Below are 21,925 nucleotides of genomic sequence, written 5' to 3'. Positions count from 1 at the left end.
TATTTCCTTTTTGCTGATTTCACTTAAACTTATATGCATGGTTTGTCAAACAAAGACTGTAAACAATTATTTACCATGTCTGTTACATGTAACATATAGAAACAGCTTTTAATAAAAATTCATCAACCTTTCTCATGACATTTTAAAATTATAAATACAGGTATCCAAACAATCCTGAACATATTTTTTATACTACTAGGGTAGTGAGCACTCACACCACTTCAAAAATTAAAACAATTTGTAGTAATATTCCTTGCACCTGCTACATGAAACAATTTAAATAGAAGCTCTTTCACTAAACAAGATGGATAAAGCATGCCATTTCCCTTTTCCTTCTTGAGATTTTTACTTTTTAGAAACACACATGACACTTCTCACCATACATTCATCTCCAGGTTTAAGTTAATTTTATTTTTTAAAATATTTGTATTGATTTTAGAGAGGAAGGGAGAGGGAGGGAAGGAGGAAGGGAGAGAGAGAGAGAGAGAGAGAGAGAGAGAGAGAGAGAGAGAGAGAGAGAGAGAGAGAGAAACCTCAATGATGAGAGAGAACCATTGATTAGCTGCCTCCTGCACACCCCCCACTGGGGATCGAGTCCACAACCTGGGCATGTGCCCTGAACAGGAATTAAACTGTGACCTCCTGGTTCATAGGTTGACGCTCACTGAGCCATGCAGGTTGGGCCAGGTTTATGTTTAAATGACAGATCCTTACAAAAGTGTGCTGCATTTTTCTTCCTGTTACCTGAAAACATAATGTGTGTATATATATTAAACATATTCTTACAAATGCCCAGGTCATGTTCACCAGCTGGAATTCCTTTACTTAATATGTGGGTATTTTGCATTGTGACATTTAATTAAGACATTAACGTGAGTAGAAGACTATTGATTTAAGACAAGTTTGAGCTCCACTAACATTAATTGTTGTATGTTTGTCCTTCTGGCGGCTGTGGAATTCATATTTTCATTGGACATCATTAGATATCTTAGTTCTTAAAGTACAAGTTTAATGCTATGTGAATTTTACCATTTTGCTAACACTGCTATGCTCCCTGCATCTGTCATTCCACTGGAATTACTTATTCCATTCATATTAATTTTGGTTACAAATCTAACTGATGAAGGGGCTTCTGGGGATTTCAGTCCATATGCTGTTTTCAGGCTATAATTCTGTTTTCATAATGTATCTTTTCTCCTTTCTGTCTGAATGTTCTCCATCCCCATTACCACCTTCTGAAATCCTACCTGTCAGTTCTTCAAGGCTCATTGCAAAGGCAACTTCCTCCACTGTCAGCTTTCCTCAATTATTCCAGTCTTGGTGGCCCAATAATCATGCCTTCCCACCGTATAAGTGTCATAACTTTATCGTCTTTAAGGCCCCAGCTAACCGTACTATTGCCTACTTTTTGTCCTTCTTCAAGCTCCTCCAACAAGGGAAAATTATGAGGAACTTGAACTCCTTTGCAGCAGTATAGATGGACGCTGGAGAGTGTCATGCTAAGTGAAATATATGCCAGTCAGAGAAAAACTGAATACAAGTGTTTTACCAGATACATGTTTTGCAAACTTTTATCCCAGTTGGTGGCTTGGCTTTCCATTTTTTTTTTAACAAAGGCTTTCCAAGAAAAAATGATTTTAATTTTGATACAATCTAATTTATTGATTTTTCTTTTATAGTTCATACTTTTTGTGCCCCATCAAAAAATATCTGCTTACTCAAAGTCATAAAGATCTTCTAAGTTTTGTTCTCTATATTTTTAATAGTCTTAGCTCTTAGATCTAGGTCTATGATACATATCAAAGTGAATTTGTGTGTGTGTGTTGTAAGGTAAGGGTCAACTGTAGCATCATTTGTTTGAAAAGCTATCCTTTCCCCATTGAAATTCTTCAGCACTTTTGTCAAAAATAAATTGACCATATATGATTGGGCCTGTTTCTATTTGTTTCCATTGGCCTATGTGTCTCTCCTTATGCTAATATCACATTAGTTATACAGTAAGTCTTGGAGATGTAGAATAAGTTTCTTTTACTTTTTCAAACTTATTTGACTATTCTAAGATTCATTTTCTATGACTCTTGAATCAATTTGTAAAATTCTACAAAAAATGCCTGCTTGGAGACTCTACCAGAAAACAGACCCTATAAAAAATCCAATGGAAATTCTAGTGTTGAGAAGTACCATACTGAAATGAAAAGTTTACTAGAGGAGCCCATCAGAAGATTCGACTTGAAAAAAGAAAGTCAGGGAGCTTAAAGATAGGTCAATAGAAATTAAAAATCTGTGGAGTTGGGAGGGAAAAAAAGATAAAGAAAAATAAACAGAAACTTAGAGACCTGTGTGGGATCATATGAAACAGTCTATTCCACATCTAGTTGAAATTCCAAAAGGGAGGTAAGCAGAAGGGGCAGAAAATATATTTGAATGAATAAAGGGTAAAAACAATACAAATAATGCTTGACTTCTTGTCAGAAACAATAGAAGCCTGACAACATTGCAATGGTGATTCAGATGTTAAAAGAAAAATTTGTCAACCAAGAATTATATATCTAAACTATTCTTAAAAATGAAGACAAAATAGAGATAATTCAAAATAAACAAACTGAGGGAATCTGTTGCTAGCATATCTGCATTACAAGAAATGCTAAAGAAAGTCCATCGGGCTAAAGGAAAATGACATCAGATGGTAATTCAGATGCAGAGGGAGAAAGGGAAAACACTGGAATTGGTAAATATCTGTATAAATGTGAAAAATTATACTTACTTATATATTTTCTCTTTTATTATCTTTATTTCTTTAAAAGGTACATGAATCTTTAAAGCAAACATTATACACTTTATCGTGAGGTTTACAACATACGTACTAGTATATGGCAGTGATAGCACAAAAGGAAGGGAACTGCTACTAGACTGTTGATGAGTTCCTGTATTTTGTCGGAAGTACATTAGTGTTTACTTGAGGTAGACTGGGATAAGTTAAGGATGCATACTGCATCTTTAGAGGAACTACTAAAATATAAGGCAAAGAAATATAGTTATCAAATTCACAGAGGGGATAAGATGGAATGCAAAATATAATTTTCTCAGCACAGAAAGTAGTAAAGGAGGAACAGAGAGCAACAACAACAAAAAAGATGAGATAAAAATAAAAGAGCAAAATGGCCTACTTCAACCAACTATATTAATAGTTACATTTATATGAATGGGCTAAACACTCCAATCAAAAGTCAGAGATTATTAGATTGGATTTTTAAAATCAAGATTCAGTATATGTTTTTTTTACCAGAGATGCACTTTAAATTCAGTGGCACAGCCCTGGTTGGCATGGCTCAGTGGTTAGAGCAGTGGTTCTTAACCTTGGCTGCACATTAGAATCACCTGGGAATCTTTTTAAAATCCTGATTTCTGGGCCTCATCCTCCAGAAATTGTTTCTTTGTTACTAATGTTGTGGCCCCACCCCATAACAAAGAAACAGAATTTCCAGAGGATGAGGCCCAGAAATCAGGATTTTAAAAAGATTCCCAGGTGATTCTAATGTGCAGCCAAGGTTGAGAACCACTGGGTTAGAGTGTTGGCCTGTGCACTGAAGGGTCATGTGTTTGATTCCCTGCAAGGGCACCTATCTGGGTTGCAGGTTCCGTCCCTGGCCCCAGGTCGGGGATCGTGTGGGAGGCAAACGATCAATGTGTCTCTCTCACATCAATATTTCTCTCTCTCTCTCCTACCCCTTCTCCTTTCCACTCTTGCAGAAAAAACAATGGAAAAAAATATCATTGGGTGAGGATTAAAAAAAAATTCAGTGGCATAAATGCTATCCAGTGTATTTTTTACTTTGGATATTGCATTTTTATCTCTAGACATCCACTTGGGTCTTTTCCACATCTTTAAATTCTCTCTTTATTAATGCTATATTTTATTCTACCTTTTGAACATATTTATAATAACTGTTTTAATGTCCTTATCTACTAGTTCAATCATCAGTATTATTTCTGTGCCTGTTTCTATTGATTGGTTTTTGTCTAGGTTCTGGGTCATTTTCCTGCTTCTTTGCATGCCTCGGTTATTTTGTTTTTCACCCAACATCACCAAATAATTTATTTGGAATCAGAATTAAAAGAACAATGGACAGTTGTGAAATGTATGTTTATTCTTATACTTCTGACCAGTTGTACCACTTATCTAGGACAGATTACCAGTTAAATTTTACATTATTTCTTCAGGACTGAGGTTTTTCGATGACTTCAGATTTGGTATTTTCAAATTTGGTATACTCAAATTTGAAGTCATGCCTGCTTTACCATACATTTGCTTAAGCTTAAAAAGCTCTCTCTCCAACTCGAGCTTGATACTCTGGGCCAGTACCAACAGGCCCTCCAGATGACTGTCGCTTAGTTCTGTATTCTCTAATTTTGTTCAAGTTCCTTATTAAGTGCCACGTCTGTACCACCAGTATCCCTCCTCAAATGGACTGAGACTGCAGACTGCGTGACAGAGGAAACCTGAGGAGTTCCTGAGGAATCAGGTGATCCTGTTATGCGCTTTCATCCCAAGATGCCAGTCACTGCCACCGTCCCTGTTCCCATAGTCATTATCATTTTTTAAATCGGACACTGGCCATTGTGAATCTATATTGCTGGTTGCTAGATTTTCTTGTATTTCTTTAAATCATGTGGCTGTTTTATTTCCCCTGGCACTCAGTTAAGTTATTTGGATCATACTTGGATCATTTGAAGCTTGCTTTCAAGCTTTTTTTGTTGGGTCCACAGCAGCCTTTAGTAAGGTTTCAGGCCCACTAGCAAAGTTTGACTTCTCAGATCCTTACCTGATACTCCATATATTGTGAGATGGTTGACGTGTGGGAACAAGAACTTTTCCCAGGGCTGTGTGAGGCCCAGGGATTGTTCTGCTTATTCCTTTCCTACAGGTCCTTCCCTGACCCCCAGTATGTCAGCGTCACTCAAGCATAGACAGGTACTCAGCCAATGGGCGATCCCCCTGCAGATCTCTGGAGTTCTCATTCCCTGCAGCTCCCTCCTCTCGGTACACTGCCCAGCAAATTGTGGCTGCCTGATTCTTCCCCCAGTTCCAGTCTGTTTCCTCCACTCAGCAAGACCAATGGATGTGGGGTTTCCCCTTCCTATGCTACCAACTGGAAACTCATTCCAGGGGGTAAGATGGTGCAATCAGCTCACCTTGTTTGTTTTTGTTTGTTTTTCTTCGCTCAGGCATGACAGTCCTGCTTGGCTGCCGTCCAGGTCTGAAAACCATTGTTTCATACTGTAATTTGCTAGTTTCCTAGTTGTTTAAAGCAGAAGGGTAAATTTACTCTCCAGTCCAACATCTTGTTGGCCAGAAACAGACGTTTCAATCCCCTTGCTTTTAAAAAATGCTTTTATAAAACAAAACAAACAAACAAAGACCTTTTACAGTATACTATGTATCCACAACAATTAATATTTTAAGATTTTGGGTACCCTAAGATCATTTAAAATACATAGTAAATAATACTGTAGGTTGTTTTTTAATGATTTTTTTCTCCACTCAAAATAATGTTTATAAGAGGCATCTTTGGTGGTCCGAGGAGACATAATTCATTCATTTTCACTACTGTGTGAATGCTTCTCCTTTCTTCTGTCAGTGTTTGTTGTTTTAGTTTTGTGCTATCATGAACAAAGCTTGGTGCTACTAGGAGTGTTCTTATAATAGACACAGGCAAGAATTTTTCGGACGTATAATCAGGAATGGAATTATTGGGGTTTGGGATAGACAATATTCATTTTGTGGGATAATGCCCTCTTTTTTATTTTTCAATCTACGAGGCTACTTTCAGTGTCTCAACTCCTCTTTATCAACCCAGGGCCTTTGCACAAACCACTTCCCATACTTGAAACCCTCCTCTCATTTGCTCTTTACAAAGCGTACCTTTGCATTCTTTCGATGTCAGTCTAAGTGTCACCTCTGCAGAGAGGCGTTCCCTGACCACCCACTTGAAAGCAGCTCCCTCTATTAGTATTCTCTATCCGAGCCCCCATTCATTTAGTGCCTCTCTCCCTCACCAGGCTGTAAGTTTCATGGGGGCAGGAACAATGTCTGTCTTATTAAACATTGTTCATCTACTGCCTAGCTCAAGGTCTGGGATGTAGTAGGTATTTTAAAACTGTTTTCTAGATGAATGAATATATAAACAAACCAATAAAAGACATTATCTTTAGTTTACAAAGAAGGTTATCAAAGCTCAGGAAAAGTTATGTAATACAGTAATAGGCTACAGATAGTGGCTGAAGAAGCCAGGATTTGACTATAGAGCATGTTTTTCTCAAGGCTTTGGATTACACAGTTAAAACAGTATAATCTTCTAATAGTCACGAAGATGATCTCCCTTTGTTTCTGGGACCCCTTTAGTATCTTGTGTTCCAGGACTTTGGCAACTCCTTGAGCAGGAACTGACTAGAATCCATTCACAGGCCACTGGGTATTTCATATTCTGCACACTAAACATAGGTACTTCATAACTTACTGCTACCTTTCTACAGAAAGTGGGGAATAGGATTAGTGGGCTATATTTTTCTAATTATACTTGGACTATTCCACTAATTTAAGATCAATCTTATCTGTGCTTTAAATATACACTAGAATAAGTTGCTATGTATCCTTGAGTACTCAAGCCATGTCCTTACGTCTTTGTGTCCCGGATGGCTCGCAGAGTATCTCACCTGCAGTGGGCACTCAGTACATACTACAGGAATGAACAGTGGCAGAAGCTAGGTCCTGAGATGGACACTATTTCACCTGAAATGGTGAAATAATGCAACTGAGATTATAGCCACCAGTTCTTCATATTATATGTGCATATACATAATATGGATTAAGTAAAATAATATAGTAGCATGTTCTGAAGACTATTATAGAAAACTAGTGGCCCAGTGCACAAAATTCGTGCAGGGCGTGATTGTCCCTCAGCTGGGCCTGTACCCTCTTCAATCTGGGACCCCTCGGGGGATGTCTGACTGCTGGTTTAGGCCCAATCCCCGGGCCTAAACCAACAGTCAGACATCCCTCTTGCAATCCAGGATTGCTGGCTCCTAACCACTCACCTGCCTGCCTGCCTGATTGCCCCTAACCACTCTGCCTGCCGACCTGCTGGTCCCCAACTTCTCCCCCTCCCCCCTGCTGGCCTGATCACCCCCAACTGCCATCCTCTCCTGGTCTGATCGCCCCTAACTGCCTTGGCCTTGACTCTACCACCATGGCTTTGTCCAGAAGGACGTCTGGAAGGTCTCCTGGAAGGTCTCCTGGTCTAATTAGCATATTACCCTTTTATTAGTGTAGATAAGCATTATAAGTAACAGTAAAATTAAGTTACATAACAAACCAATATATTCTGACCAAGAAGACACTTGGATCTGTGAAATTGTTGATAGAATTCTCTATCATGGCAGAATTAACTACAACCACATATTACACACACACACACACACACACACACACACACACACACATGCATGCACACGAGTATACTAGGGGAAAAAACTAACAAATGCAATTCTGGTAGAGACATGAAAGCAAAATTAAAATCTAAGGGAAAGCAACATGTTAATGCTGATTATTATTGTCGAAGGTTATGTGGCATCATGGCTAAAAATAGGGGCATGCGCATCAAATCTGGGTTCAAAATCGGCTCTGCCATGCAGTCCTCTAAGAACCCAGCAAGTCACAACTCTGAGCTTCAGTTTTCTCATCTGTAAAATGATGACAATAGCACCTACTTCGCTGAATTACTGCTAAGGTTAAATGACACAACAGGAGTGTTTACAGCAATCCCTGGCACATGCGAAAGTTCACTACATGAGAATGTTGCTACCGTCATCACCATTTTCATCATCATCATTGTATCATATTGGTAATTTGAACAACACACTTTAATGGTCAACTCGTGGAGCTGGAGATCTATTGTGTCTGGGACAGTACAGAAACTTGCCATGACCTTTTTCTGATCAAACAATAGATCATTGTAAAGTACCTGGCCAACTGGACTGCTCTGTTATAACAGTTAGTGACAAATGTATTAGAATTATAAACAATATTAATGCCCACTCCAGGGGAAGATTACTATGCCTCATGAACATGGAGTAAAGAGGGTCTTGACCAACAATTAAAACAAGGAAGGCCCCGAGAAAGGCTTGAGTGGAAGTACCTCTCTTGCACACTAAGGGGGAAAGAAGCTGGGGAGACATGTCCTGGCTTCATCCCATTACTTATGCTTGTTGAAGCTGGATATTACTGTGAGCAGTAGTTTCTTAATTTATAAAGAGTGACTATACCCGCCTATCAAAATTTCTATGAGAATTAAATAGTATAATCTCTGCTAAGTTGGTTAACAAAGCAGCTTGCACAAATCAGATACAGAGAGAGAGAGAGAGAGAGAGAGAGAGAGAGAGAGAGAGAGAGAGAAGGAGAGAGAGAGAGAGAGAGAGAGAGATCCTCTTTACTTGCCAAATCTCTTAATTGTTCTAGTCTCGATGGAAGGAAGCTTAAAACAAAACAAAACCCTTTCTGAGAACCAAGGGGCAGCTGGGTGGGAGGGTCTTGTTTGAGGCCCTGGAGGTCTTCCTGTTTTCACAAAAGCCTGAATTAAGGAAACAGCAAATAATTGAGCAGCAAAAGAAGGGGAGTTGCTCTGTGCCCTCTCTTTGATCTTCCTTTGACTTCCATTCCTTGTCTCCCTCATGGACCTTCTTTTGAGGGCTGCACTGTAGCCAAGATGCTTCTAGAGCTGAATGTCCAGGTAACATGGCCTTATAAATTAAGAATTGATTTTGGAAGCTATGACCAAGGTACCACATAGGCAAACACCTTTAGTGGCTACACATTTTTATAAGGATTCATAATTCTGTGAAGTTCTCTCCTTTCAACACATAATTGTACATTAGGAACTGTGCTAGAACCTAGTAACACAGACATAACACTGTGCAAGTTGTTTGTATTCCACATCCTTTCTTCTTACCCTCCACCCCTGAAATGTGACTGCAAACAAGAATATTTTCACAAAGACAAGACTCTTCCATTCTGATCTATGACCAATGTCAGTCTTTATAATAGTAGGAAGTTCAAGGGAGGAAATGCCAGAAAGCCACAAAGACAAAACAGACACACAAGAGTGAAAAGAGTTGGTAAATGTGGTACAACGTTTCATCTTCATCTCTGTATCTTCACTGATTCTTTTAATCATTTCTAGGTAGCATCTGAAAAATCTGCTTTTAGTCTTTTCATTGATAATAATTAAATCAGAAATGTCATTTATTTCAGTTTTCTTCTTGGTGTGTGATAAGAACTCAAGTGTTGCTTGGCTTGAGTGTCTTGAGATACATACACTTTCTCATATGTTGTGCACTAATCCCACATATGAGCTCCATTGGGTTTCCTTACATTCCAATTCCCTCTGCCCCATCATTTGTAGTTATTTTAAATTATTTTTTCTTGCTATATTGCTTACACTGTTCTATACTATTTCAAATCAAGGGAAAAAAATCAATAGAAATATATGCCTATGGCTATTATACTAAACTAGAGGCCCGGTGCACAAAAATTTGTGCACTGGCCGGGGGGGGGGTGTCCCTCAGCCCCACTTGTGCCCTCTCACAGTCTGGGACCCCTCGGGAGATAACGACCTGCTGGCTTAGGCCCGCTCCCGGGTGGCAGAGGGCAGGCCCAATCCCTAGGTGCAGCCCCTGGTCGGGCTCAGAGCAGGGCTGATTGGGGAGTTGGGGCGCCACCCCCTGTCATGCACAGAGCAGGGTGGATCGAGAGGTTGCGATGCCACCCCCAGTCACGCTCAGGGTAGGGCCAATTGGGGGGGGTGGGGAGCTCCCCCCTGTCATGCACAGAGCAGAGTCTATCAAGGGGCTGGGAAGCTCCCCCTGTCATGCACAGAGTAGGGCCAATAGGGGAGTTCGGGCACCACCCCCTGTCACACTCAAGACAGGGTCGATGGGGAGGTTGTGGTGCCACCCCCTGTCACCCACAGAGCAGGGCTGATCAGGGGGTTGGGGAGCTCCGCCCTGTCACCCACAGAGAAGGGCCAATCAGGGGTTGGGGCACTCCTCCCTGTCACACTCAGGGCAGGGCCGATCAGGGGGTTGGGGAGCTCCCCTTTATCAGACACAGAGCAGGGCCGATCAGGAGGTTGGGGCACCTTCTCTTGTCATGAACAGAGCTGCAGGGCGATCAGGGGGTTTGGGCACTGCCCCCTGTCACGCTGCTCCAGGGGCCAGGAAGGCTCGCGGCTCCGCTGATCCCAGTGCTGGGAGGCCTCGCTGCTCTGCTTGACAAAGGGGCAGTGAGGCTTTGCTGCTCTGCTGATCCCGGTGCTGGGAGGCCTCTCGGCTCCACTGATCCCGGTGCTGGGAGGCATATTACCCTTTTACTATATAGGATAGAGGCCTGATGCATGGGTGGGGGCCAGCTGGTTTGCTCTGAAGGGTGTCCTGGATCAGGGTGGGGGTCCCCACTGGGGTGCCTGGCCAGTCTGGGTGAGGGGCTGAGGGCTGTTTTCAGGCTGGCGGGTGACTGAAGCTCCCAACCTCTCCTTTTTTTCTTTTTTTTTATTCTGGTATTTATTTACCTTCTATGGCTGTCACTGGAGCTGAGAGCCATCTTTAGCTCTGAGGCTTGGCTCCAGCTCTGAGACCTCGGCTGCTGAAAGCAGGTATCTGGGTGTTTTTTTTTTGCTTCTATAATAAAAACACTGTTGCAACTCTGGCTGGCTGAAAGCATGGGGTTTGTTTAGCTTCTATAATAGCAACATTGTTTCTTAGAGTGCAGGTCAGAGCCCAGCAGCGGCAGATGGGGAACCTTGGCTTCCTCCATCACTGGAGCAAGCAAGCCTCCTGTTTGCTTCAGCTGCCTGGCTGCCAGCCACCATCTTGGTTGGCAGTTAATTTGCATATCACCCTGATTAGCCCATGGGAAGCGAGTTGGAGGTACGGTTAATTACCATGTTTGTCTATTATTAGATAGGATTTATTGAGGACAGCCTCCCTTTGTGTATCCTTTCTGAAGAAGAGCTTCTCACAAAATTTGTTTTAATGCAATAATAAGTGACAATTTTATAGTGTTTTCATAGTAAGAATAATAAGTCTGGGTATTTATTACTTTTTGAAATAGCCAAAATCTCAGAGCTGTCTCTACTTAGGTACCAATGAAATACCTATTAGCAATATTTATAAAAACATATTGATATATTTCTCTTTTAAAACATTACAATCTGTTTCTTCCAGTCCATTTCTTACTGCTTGATTTGTAATCAACAAGATGATTAAAGGTTCAAAAAGCCCCCTGGAAGTCTTTCTTTCGAGATACACCCAGCTCATAGCATGAAATGTTATAGCTGCATCAATTATTAATCCCACTTCAATCCTCTGTTCGAAACTGCAGTGTGAATCAGACTATTTTACTGCGTAAATGACACCCAGGAGCATGTTAAGCACCTTTAGAGGCGGCCCTAATGCTTCTAGCACTCAGCACAGTGCTCTGAGCATGATCGGCTCAGCTAGGCATGTTTTATTTGCTGGGTTCACATTATTTGGGTGCATTTGACACACTAAATCATTAATAGGTGAAGTGGGGCTCATAGTTAGTTCAATCTGGCAAGCATTTATGGGACACCTATTATGTAATCTGATCGTATCACTGCCATACTGAAAATGGTTCAATTATTCCCTATGGTTTTCAGGATAAAATACAACCTCCTAATACAGCATATGAGACTTCACATAATCTGTCAATAATGGCAGATATGTGACATGCACGCTCCCACTCCCCTCTTCTCCTCCCAGAACAAATGGAACTAATGTGTCCCACCATCCTTTTTCACAGAGACTGGACATGGCTTCAGAATCCTTCTCTGTACAATGTTCCAGGCAGTGACCACCAATAGACCAGAGTTACAATCTATTTGCCAGTCCGGCCAGTCTCTCTCGTATCCCTAAATGTCACCAAACACCATTTGCTTTAGCCACATGTCATATATTTTCCTTAACACGTGAGACTTGTCACACTTACATGTTTTTACATGTGCTGTTCTGTCTCTGTAGACTAACCTTGTCCCTTTTCTGTGCTTAGCTAACTCCTGTTTATTCTGCACAATTCAGATCAGGTTTCGCCTCCACAGTCTGACTCATATGCCTTTATTCTGTGCTCTCAAACTAACTTGCATTTAGTGTTTTATCAGCTGGACCATGATCATTAATGGCTTATCTCTCTCCCTGACTACTAAAGTTAAATTCTTTGAGAGCAGAGGCCGTGTTTTATTCCCCTTTGTATCTCAGGCAGCCAGCACAGAGCCTGGTATGCAGTAGGTATTCAATAAATTCTCAGAAACAAATGTTCTAGCCACTATATTAGGTTTCAGGACCACAAAAGAGAATAATGTATAAGATGAGACATATTTATTGAGCACTTACTGTGTGCCAGGCCCTGTTGCAAGCACTTTGCATAGCTTATCTTATTCAAATCTCACAACAGCCCTTCAAGGTAGATTCCATGATTGTCCTTCTTTTAACAAGTGAGGAAACTAAAACAGAAAGGAGCCCGGTGACTTCTCTGGAATCACACCCAGCCAGATAGTCTGGTTCCAGAGTCCCTAACCATTATGCTGCACTTCCTGGCCTGGTGTGGACCATTGTCCTTGAGGAGATCAAAGTTTGGTAGAAGGAGACAGGCAGGTACGTGACTAATCACCACACATCCTGGAAGGACTATAGTAGATGTGTGAGCAATATAAAGGGATAGCACAGAAGAGGGAGTGATTAATGTAGTCAGAGTGGAAGCCAAGTGTTCAGGGAAGGTTTCACTAAAGAAGTGGCATTCAAATTAGGCTTGGAAGACTAAGAAGAGCACATGAGATGGAGATGAAGGGAAATACATGCTGGGCAGAGAGCAGAGTACATACAAGACAAGAGGAAGGAAGCAACATGCTCTTTGGGCACCAAGACCAGCTACATAATTTGCAGAGCCCAGAGCAAAATGAAAACTCCGGGGCCCCTGTTCATAAATTATTAAGAATTTCAACACAGTTATAGCAGAGCATGAAATCAAACGGACCTTCTAAGCGCAGAGCCCCACATACAAAGGTACAGGTTGCGTGTCCATAAAGCCAGACCTATAGGGCACCATAAATGCTTCAGCATTGTTGGAACAAGAAGTACCTGGGGCAGAAGTACTTTATGAGGCAGGAAATGACACTGGCGAGGACAGCAGAGGTCAGATCATATGCCATGCTGAGTAGCCTGGACTTTGCAGTCTGGTTGGATCATTTGCAAAAAGATACTTCCGGGACTCCCCCAGGGAGTAGAAGGAGGGAGGTTACCAGAGGAAAGCAGGGCAGCAGCAGCAATTACACGGGCCCGAGAGGCTCAGATCTTGAACTTGGCCCTTTCCAGGGGATGTCTGCGAAGGGTAGATCTGAGAAATGAGTATGAGGCACAGATTACAGAAATTTACACTCAAGGTGCATAAGGAACCCGGGAGGAAAGAGGAAAGGACCACAGGCTCAAACAGGGGTGTGGGGTTCAAGAGAACACCTCACCATTTTGCTTAGGCCTGCCAGACAGATTTAAAGCAGTGCTATAAAATGAATATATGTAATTATTTAGCATCATTTATATCAGGGACACCCCCGATCCCGGAGAATGTCAATGCACAGACTGCAAGAAAATAAAGCCCTTGTGTAGATTTCCATGGGTGCAACTCCCACAAGCAAAGCAGCACATGAAGAGTCTATTTATTTGTTTCTTGATCTCCTTCCAAAGAACCATGGCTTTTGGGGTCACTTGACTTTTTCCCATGAAACAGAAAAAGAAATGGTCCTTAAACCCTTCTGATGTGATTTCTCAATTGCCAAACCGTTCCCGAGAAGCTCCCTGACTTCTCGTTGGTTCTCTGGCGCTATTTGAATGTGATCTTCAGTACAGTCAGGATAAAACTAAATTACCCATTAGTGCTTTGGAAATGGAAGTTCAATGCAAATACAGCAGTATTAGTTTCATCCTGGAATCCTTGGAGTCTGACAATGGTTCACACAACTCAATTATTTCTCCTCATCACTAATGCGAGCTTCCATCGCGTTTTTAAAAGTTCGGCCCATCTGTAGAAACTCCAGTGCTGATTACCCTTCCACCCCTTTGCCAATAAAACTCAGGGAGCCAGAATATCAGTGTACACAAACTTAAATAGTCAAAGCATGGACCTGCTCACCAGTCATAATTATCTTTGTCAAATGACATTTTTTTTTTAAATGGGAACATTGCAGATTGTACTTGGGTTTACTCTGTAGTTCTGGGGCTCCCTGTCACTTTAAAAAACTTTTAAAAAAAATTTTTCAAAGTGCCCCTAAGGAGGACAGCATTCTTCAATCAATAAGCTAACAATTGGGCAGCTCAGTGTAGGTGAAAGCTCATGGGCTTTCATGGGACAAAGGTTGGTACAGCTGTGATCTTAGGCAGGTTATTTAATCTCCCTCACCCTCAGCGACCCTGGGTGTGAGGGTTTATATCTGCGTTGCAAAGTTAGTGGAGGATGGAGTGAGTGAGGTTCCTGAGGCACCTGTGTGTGTGGGGGGGGGGGGGTGAGGGAAATTAAGTGATACTGAATAGCTTTATACTCTCCACCCAATTTTAATCCACTGGTACTGAGGGTGCCTGAATGGGTTTCTTTCCTTTGGTTGTAACCAAGTGGGAGGATCCTTACAGAATCCAGCTTCAGAACACCAGGTCACCGAAGGTCATAGCCTGAGATTGTACCACCGCATTGGGAAACTCAACTCTTCGCCTGCCAAACACCTGCGCAGCTCTTCCCTTTCCTTCCAGGAACTGCTTTTTGCCTTCATATTCAGTGCTTATTAGTAACCCCTCAGAAGTCTCCCCAACCTCCCTGACCTCCCCACTTGATTAGTTCTCCCTGCTGTAAGTTCTCCTAGCAACCTGTAATTGTTTCTTTGTAGAACGTACCACAACTATAATTGATAAATTAATTATGCAACTAGTTGTTTCAAATGCATTTTCTTCAACAGAATATGAACTCCACTGAAACTGTCATATTCATCACTGGGGACTCAGTGCCTGGTGCATGCTCTTGCACATAGTAGGTGCTTAACCATGTATAACTAAATGAATGAGTGGATACTTGTCCCTTATGAATTAATTTGGATAAATACATTATTTTTAGTTAAAGAACAGTTGATATAAAATATTATGTTAGTTTCAGATATACAACATAGTGATTAGACATTTATATACCTTATGATGTGATCACCATGATACATCTAGTAACCATCTGTCACTGTACAAAGTTATTAAGATATTATTGAATTCATTCCCTGTGCTGTACATTATATCCCCATGATGTATTTATTTTATAACTGGAAGTTTGTATCTCTTATCCCTCTTCATGATTTTACTCACCCCTCAATTCCCTCTCCTTTGGCAATCATCAGTTTGTTTGCTGTATGTCTGAGTCTGTTTCTGTTTTGTTTGCTTATTTTGCTTTTTTAGATTCCACATAGAAGTGAAATCGTATGGTATTTGTCTTTCTCTGACTTATTTCACTTAGCATAATACACCCTAGTTCCATCAATGTTGCTACAAATAGCAAGATTTTATTCTCTTTTATTGCTGAATAATAATCCATTATATGCTAGTATATATACCACATCTTCTTTATCCATTCATCTATTGATGAATACTTAGGTTGCTTCCATATCTTGGCTTCTGTAAATAATGCTGCAATGAACATGGGGTACATAAATCTTTTCAACTTAGTATTTTTGTTTTCCTCAGATAAATACCTAAAAGTGGAATTGCTAGGTTGTATAGTAGTTTCATTTTTAATTTTTAGAGGAACTTCCATAGTGGCTGCACCAATTTACAATCCTACCAACAGTGCACGAGGGTTACCTTTTCTCCACAACCTCTCCAACACTTATTCTTTGTTGACTTATTGATAGCAGCTATTTTGACAGGTGTCAGGTGATATCTCAGTGTGGTTTTGATTTGAAATTCCCTGGTGATTAGTGTTAAGCATCTTTTCATATGTCTGTTGGCCATCTGTATGTCTTCTTTAGAGAAATGTCTAAGTTTTCTACTCACTTTTAATCAATTTTTTTGTTTTTTTATGTTAAGTTGTATGATTTCTTTATATATTTTAACTATTGACCCCTTATCTTATAGACTATATTTTTTCATTCTGTTTTTGGTTTCCTTCTCTGTGCAAAAGTTTCTTATTTTGATGTAGTTCCATTTATCCATTTTTGCTTTTGTTGCCACTGCCCAGGAAAATATATCCAAAAATATATCACTGAGATCAATGTCAAAGAGTTTACTGCCCATGTTTTCTTCTAGAAGTTTTATGATTTCAAGTCTTACACTTAAGTCTTTAATCTATTTTGAGTTTATTTTTGTATATGGCATTAGAGAGTGGTTAAGTTTCTTTTTTTTTTTTTTGCATGTATTTTCCAACACCAGAGTTCCCAACACCATTTATTGAAAAGACTGTCATTTCCCATTGTATATTCTTACCTCCTTTATTATAGATTAATTGACTATATTATTGATGAAATATGGGTTTATTTCTGGGCTCTCTTTTTTGTTCCAAAAAATCTATGGAAATACATATATTATTAATAGATATAAATTATATGGGTGAGTTTGCTTGATTCATATGTGTATTCATCATATAGATAACTAGTCTTCATACACAAGAATGTATATGTACACTTATTGAATGCTTTTCTCATAGTAGAGATGGATTTGTGCAGACTAGCCTAATTCTCTCTCCTATTGTGTCCAGTGGCATATACTTACAACTTGGTGAGGCAAATGACCATTACTCAAAGATGACATATCCTGTTGAGGTGGGCAAGTAAGGAGGGGAATAGAGATGAGAGAAACACTTCCAAAATCTGCTGTGGTGGTACCTTTAAGCTTGTCTAGAGATGCTGAGTATGCCTGAGAGTGACTTCCTGAACCTATTTCCCAACAACTCCAGACAATGGAGCTAGTGAATGAGTAGGTGTGGAGGAGCAATTAACAGCGAGAAACTACCATGTAGAAGATATTGAATCCACTGACATCAATATTATCCCCCAACTATAATTGAGGAAACTAAGGCTCAGAGATCTTAAGTACAATTTCTATGCTAACAGAACTTGGATCCAAAATAAAGATAACTGTCAGGCAGAGAGTGCAAAGAAAATACGGAAAAGGGGCAAATAAGAAAATAACAGGATAAATAGAAAACCATAAGATGGTCCCAGTCTACACAGGCTGAGGACAGCCTCATTTGTCTAAGAAACTACAACTGTCTCTGTGACGCATTCTATCTCCCTAATATCCGTCCCATTCCTATTAAAAGGCAAAGACTCAAGGTGTGTGGGTTTGGGGGTGAGGGTGGGAAAAGGCAGCCCCATTTTTAGATCTGTAATTATCAGTAATTATTTTAGTAAGGATGAGTTCTCAGATACCCAAAAGAAAGAAAGGGAGGAGCATGCGCAACAGCAAGAACAGGTGTTGGGCATAAAATTCCTCCCATCATCACCACTGTCCCCTAAACCAGCCATTCCAAATCACCACCTTTGCATCTCAAGTATGCAATGGACACATGATAGGTCTGTGGTTTGGTCTCTGCCCAACAGAGGTATGGCTCTCAACATGGTCAATCTATGAGCTTGGCTTCTTTTGCATATAATATGAGAGAAAAAAATGAAGTGGTCCCACCATCAACCAATTTGCTCATGTCAGGACCTGGAGTCATTCTTGCCACTTCTACTCATATATTCAACAGAGCCAATCATTCGCCAAGGTTCACTTCTACTTTTAATTCTCCTGCTGGGACACTCTTCAAGATCCCCAACTCCCCCTTACTATAACAGTCTCTTGACAGTCTTCCTGTGTCTACCCTTGCCTTCATCCAAGCCATTCTCTCTCTGTCCACCAGCCAGAAAGATATTTTAAAAAACACAAAATTGATCGTCTCCTTCTCCTGCTTAAAATCCTTCAATGCTTTCTGTTGTTCTTGGGATAAAATCCCAAGCCCATCTGACAACCAACAAAGTCCCATCTGCATCATCTAGTCTGTGACTAACTCAGCAGCCCCATCTCCTGCTTCCTTATCCCTGCTCATTGCACTGGCCTTCTCTCACTTCCTCAGACTCACCAAGCTCCTTCCTCTTTCACCCCTCACTAGTGCCATTCTACCTGCCTCTAAAACAATGTTAATATCAGTCTTCCTGACAAGATGCAATATAAGCTCCGTGAAGTTAAGGACCATGTCTATCATTTTTAGGGACCATTGACTACCATTCTATATCCAGGAGTCAACATAATCCATATCACACAGTAACAGTCAATAAATATTTGTTGAAATAGTGAATAAATTTCTGTTCACTGAGCAACTGAATAATAGTATACACTTATTCAGTCCACAAATATTTCTTGAGTCAGTACCTCTGCCACATAATGTGTAAGGCATTGAGGATGGAGTGAACAAAATAAATGTAGTCCCTGACCTCTTAGAGCTTATATTCTAGTAGACTTTACCCCTTTTCTTCTGTTTTTCTTTTCTTTCCTCTCCTTTTCCTTTCCTTTCTTTTCTTTTCCTTTCTTACATTTCCCCCTTTTTCTTTTCTATTGAAGCTAAACAGATCCAAGGATTTATAAAATCTTATGTGGTAGCTCTCTTCGACCTTTGACCTGCCGGCCGCCCTTGAGCCGGGCCGCGAGGCGCGGAAGACAGAGCCCGCGCCCCCGAGGCAGAGCGGCTGCCATGGCCAAGTACCCGGCCCAGATCATTGTGATGGGGGCGCAGGTGGCGGGCAGAGCCTTTGCCCGGGCCCTGCGGCAGGAATTTGCAGCCAGCAGGGCAGCAGCTGCTGCCCGGGGACGTGCCGGACACCAGTCTGCGGCCGCCTCTCACCTCTCCGGCCTCAGCCTCCAGGAGGCACAGCAGATTCTCAATGTCTCCAAACTGAACCCCGAGGAGATCCAGAAGAAGTACGAACACCTATTCAAGGTGAATGATAAACCTGTGGGCGGCTCCTTCTACCTGCAGTCAAAGGTGGTCCGAGCGAAGGAGCGCCTTGAGGAGGAGCTCCGAATCCAGGCTCAGGAGGACAGAGAGACAGAGAAGAGGCCACAAACGTGACCACTGGCTCCCCCCCTCCACCCCCTTCCACCTCTAATTTATAGCTCGTTAATAAATGTCTTTTCCGCAAAAAAAAAAAAAAAAAAAAAAAATCTTATGTGACTACCTTGCTCTTCTCTGAGTTTTCTTGAGTTATATTATTTAGCTCTTAAATACTCTTTCCTAAGCTCTGTTATTTTTCTCTCATCTCTTCACTGACAAGGGAACTATTTCAATATTTCTTTTGGTTCCTATCTCAGTCTACACAGAAATTTCTTTTAAAAAAGCTGTACTCTGTTTTTTTTAATAATATATATTTATTGATTTTATTGATTTCGGAGATGAAGGGAGAGGGAGTGATAGAAACATCAATGATGAGAGAGACTCATTGATTGGCTGCCTCCTGCACACCCGCTACTGGGGATTGAGCTTAGATCCCCAGCATGTGCCCTGACTGGGAATCAAACTGAAACCTCCTGGTTCATAGGTCAACATCCAACCACTGAGCCACACTAGCTGGGCAGTACTACGTTTTTTCATTAAAAAGTAACTTGCTCATCTGTAGTGATAGAAATCAGAACAGTGGCTGCTTATGGGATGTATAGATTGATTGAAAGGGGATATAAGGGAGCTTTCTGGGACAATGGAAATGTTATATATCTTGATTGGGATTATATCATTATTGGGGTTATAACTTGATTGGACTATATGTCTTGATTGGGTTAATAAGTGTATACATTTGTCAAAATTCATCAGATTGTATACATATGATCTGTGTCTTTCACTGAAGGTAAATTTACCTCTTAAAAATATTACTTCAAGTACAGTCAACAATAAAAAATACTCCTTTTAAAAAGGAACATATGCTGAAACATTATCAAATAAAAGTAAACAATAAGAAACCCAAAATGACTATAATACCATTACTCAAAGAGGAACATGGTTTACATTGTGATGTGTGTCCTTCCAAATTATTTCATTTTTAATCCATAATGAAATAATTTGGAAGGGCATACATCACAATATGTATTTATATAGAATGTAGTGCCTCCTAATTTGCTTTTCTTTTTTGATAAGTAGTATACAAAGAGCATACATAACAGGTTATTTTATTTTTTATTAAACTTATTGGGGTGACATTGGTTAATAAGGTCACATAGGTTTCAAATGTACGTTTCTATGATACATGGTCTGTATATTGCATTGTGTGCCCACCATCCAAAGTTAAATCATCTTCTGTCACGATATATTTGGCCCCTTTGCCCTTTACTACCCCTCCACCTCTTTCCCTCTGGTAACCACTATACTGTTATCTGTGGCTATGAGGTTCAGTTCACATCCAAGTGAAATATGGTTCTTGGTTTTTTCTGACTTATTTTGCTTAACATAATATTCTCAAGGACCATTCATGTTGTCGCAAATGGCAGTATTTCATCTTTTCTTATAATTACTACTTAGAAGGATTAACTTGCTAAACTAGGATTCTAAATTTGTTTCAAAGTTTTTTGAGCCTAGGATAGTTCATCATCATCACCATCAGTAACACTTATTGAATGTGAAATGTCATCTCTATAGAGATTTCTTGACTATGAATAATCTTCAGACTGCAGCATTAAGACTGCTAAACTGAACAATCAATCACTAACAGTAAATCTTTAAGTTGGCACCAGATTTACAGTCAGATTTAACAAAGAACATTCTAGTGATTAAGTAAAATCAATATCACCTCAGAATTCATTCTTCTGTCCTCCTCAGATGATGAAGCTGTTATAAAATCCAACTTATGGCATGCTGCCCTTATATTTATTGTTTAACTTGGGAGATTCTAATTCAATACAGGGACTCATATAATTGTATGGCTAGACTGTTGTGATCAACAGCTCCATAAAATTTACCACAGCATGAGATCAGACACGCAAATCTTACATTTTTATCAGAAATTCAAACCACATTAAACTGAAGACATACTATTTGAAGTCAACGCAGCCACAGCCCACCTCTAACACTTCCTAAAAATCTATTGCTAAATCTAGTTCACCCAGAAGGCTTGCATGTGGGTAAATATTCGAGTGGGTCCTTTGTTAAGCTTCCTGATGGTAGTGCATAGATTTAGACGGAAGAAGAATTATTTGAAACTACCCAGAAAATTAGAAAAGGAAGAACCAGAAGCAAAGATCTGTGAGAAAAAGGAGTGTCTTCAGCTTTACACTTTTGGCAAGTGATAAAAGGCAGCTTTAGTGACAGCAGCCAGATGGAGATCAAATGACAACTGTGAGTTCATAATGGTCTCCAGCATTCTGGCAAGCACCAGGGGCAGGAGGGGAAGTGGGAGGGGTCAGCTTTACTGGTACTACAAGCCAATCTGGAGCACATCAGCGTTATCTGACGTCAGCTAAAACCAGTTCTGAGGCATTGCAGCGGGACCAGCTGCTAGATACTGAACGCACGCGGGCCGCCTCTGAGCACTCCCGGAGCTCCCGCCCATGACATTTATAGGACCCTGCCAGTTAATTTATGTTCCCTACAGCAGGGAGGGTCCAGATGTTGAGGCTGCAGTTGCTGATTTGAAAGGACTTCACAAATACAGGAAGCTCTCAGAGGATAAAAGAAATGTAAAGCCATTCTACAGTCTGAGAAACCCATTGTTCTGTATCACACACACACACACACACACACACACACACACACACACACCAGGCCCTTTCTTTAGCACGCAGAAGTACATCATTCAGGCTATCAAAACAATGTAAA

The 21,925-nt window shown here is 40.6% G+C and overlaps 1 protein-coding gene and 1 pseudogene across 1 annotated transcript; one reads left to right on the top strand and one right to left on the bottom strand.

Moving 5' to 3' along the window:
* Positions 1 to 919: 919 nt before the first annotated feature.
* Positions 920 to 1,498, bottom strand: LOC132229749 (ubiquitin-conjugating enzyme E2 variant 2-like; annotated as a pseudogene).
* A 17,241-nt stretch (positions 1,499 to 18,739) lies between these two features.
* Positions 18,740 to 19,231, top strand: LOC132229470 (mitochondrial import inner membrane translocase subunit TIM16-like). Its single transcript, XM_059686080.1, has one exon. It carries the CDS (start codon positions 18,818 to 18,820, stop codon positions 19,193 to 19,195), a length of 378 nt encoding a protein of 125 aa, XP_059542063.1. The 5' UTR covers positions 18,740 to 18,817; the 3' UTR covers positions 19,196 to 19,231.
* The last annotated feature ends 2,694 nt before the right edge of the window (positions 19,232 to 21,925 follow it).

This window comes from Myotis daubentonii, chromosome 3 (genome assembly GCF_963259705.1).
Source record: "Myotis daubentonii chromosome 3, mMyoDau2.1, whole genome shotgun sequence".
Classification (NCBI taxonomy): domain Eukaryota; kingdom Metazoa; phylum Chordata; class Mammalia; order Chiroptera; family Vespertilionidae; genus Myotis; species Myotis daubentonii.
Note: the sequence above shows the minus strand (reverse complement) of the source record. Positions and strands in the feature narration are given on the sequence as shown.

Coding starts and splice junctions, on each gene's coding strand:
- LOC132229470 (XM_059686080.1), top strand. CDS start 18,818: ATGGCCAAGTACCCGGCCCAGATCATTGTGATGGGGGCGCAGGTGGCG.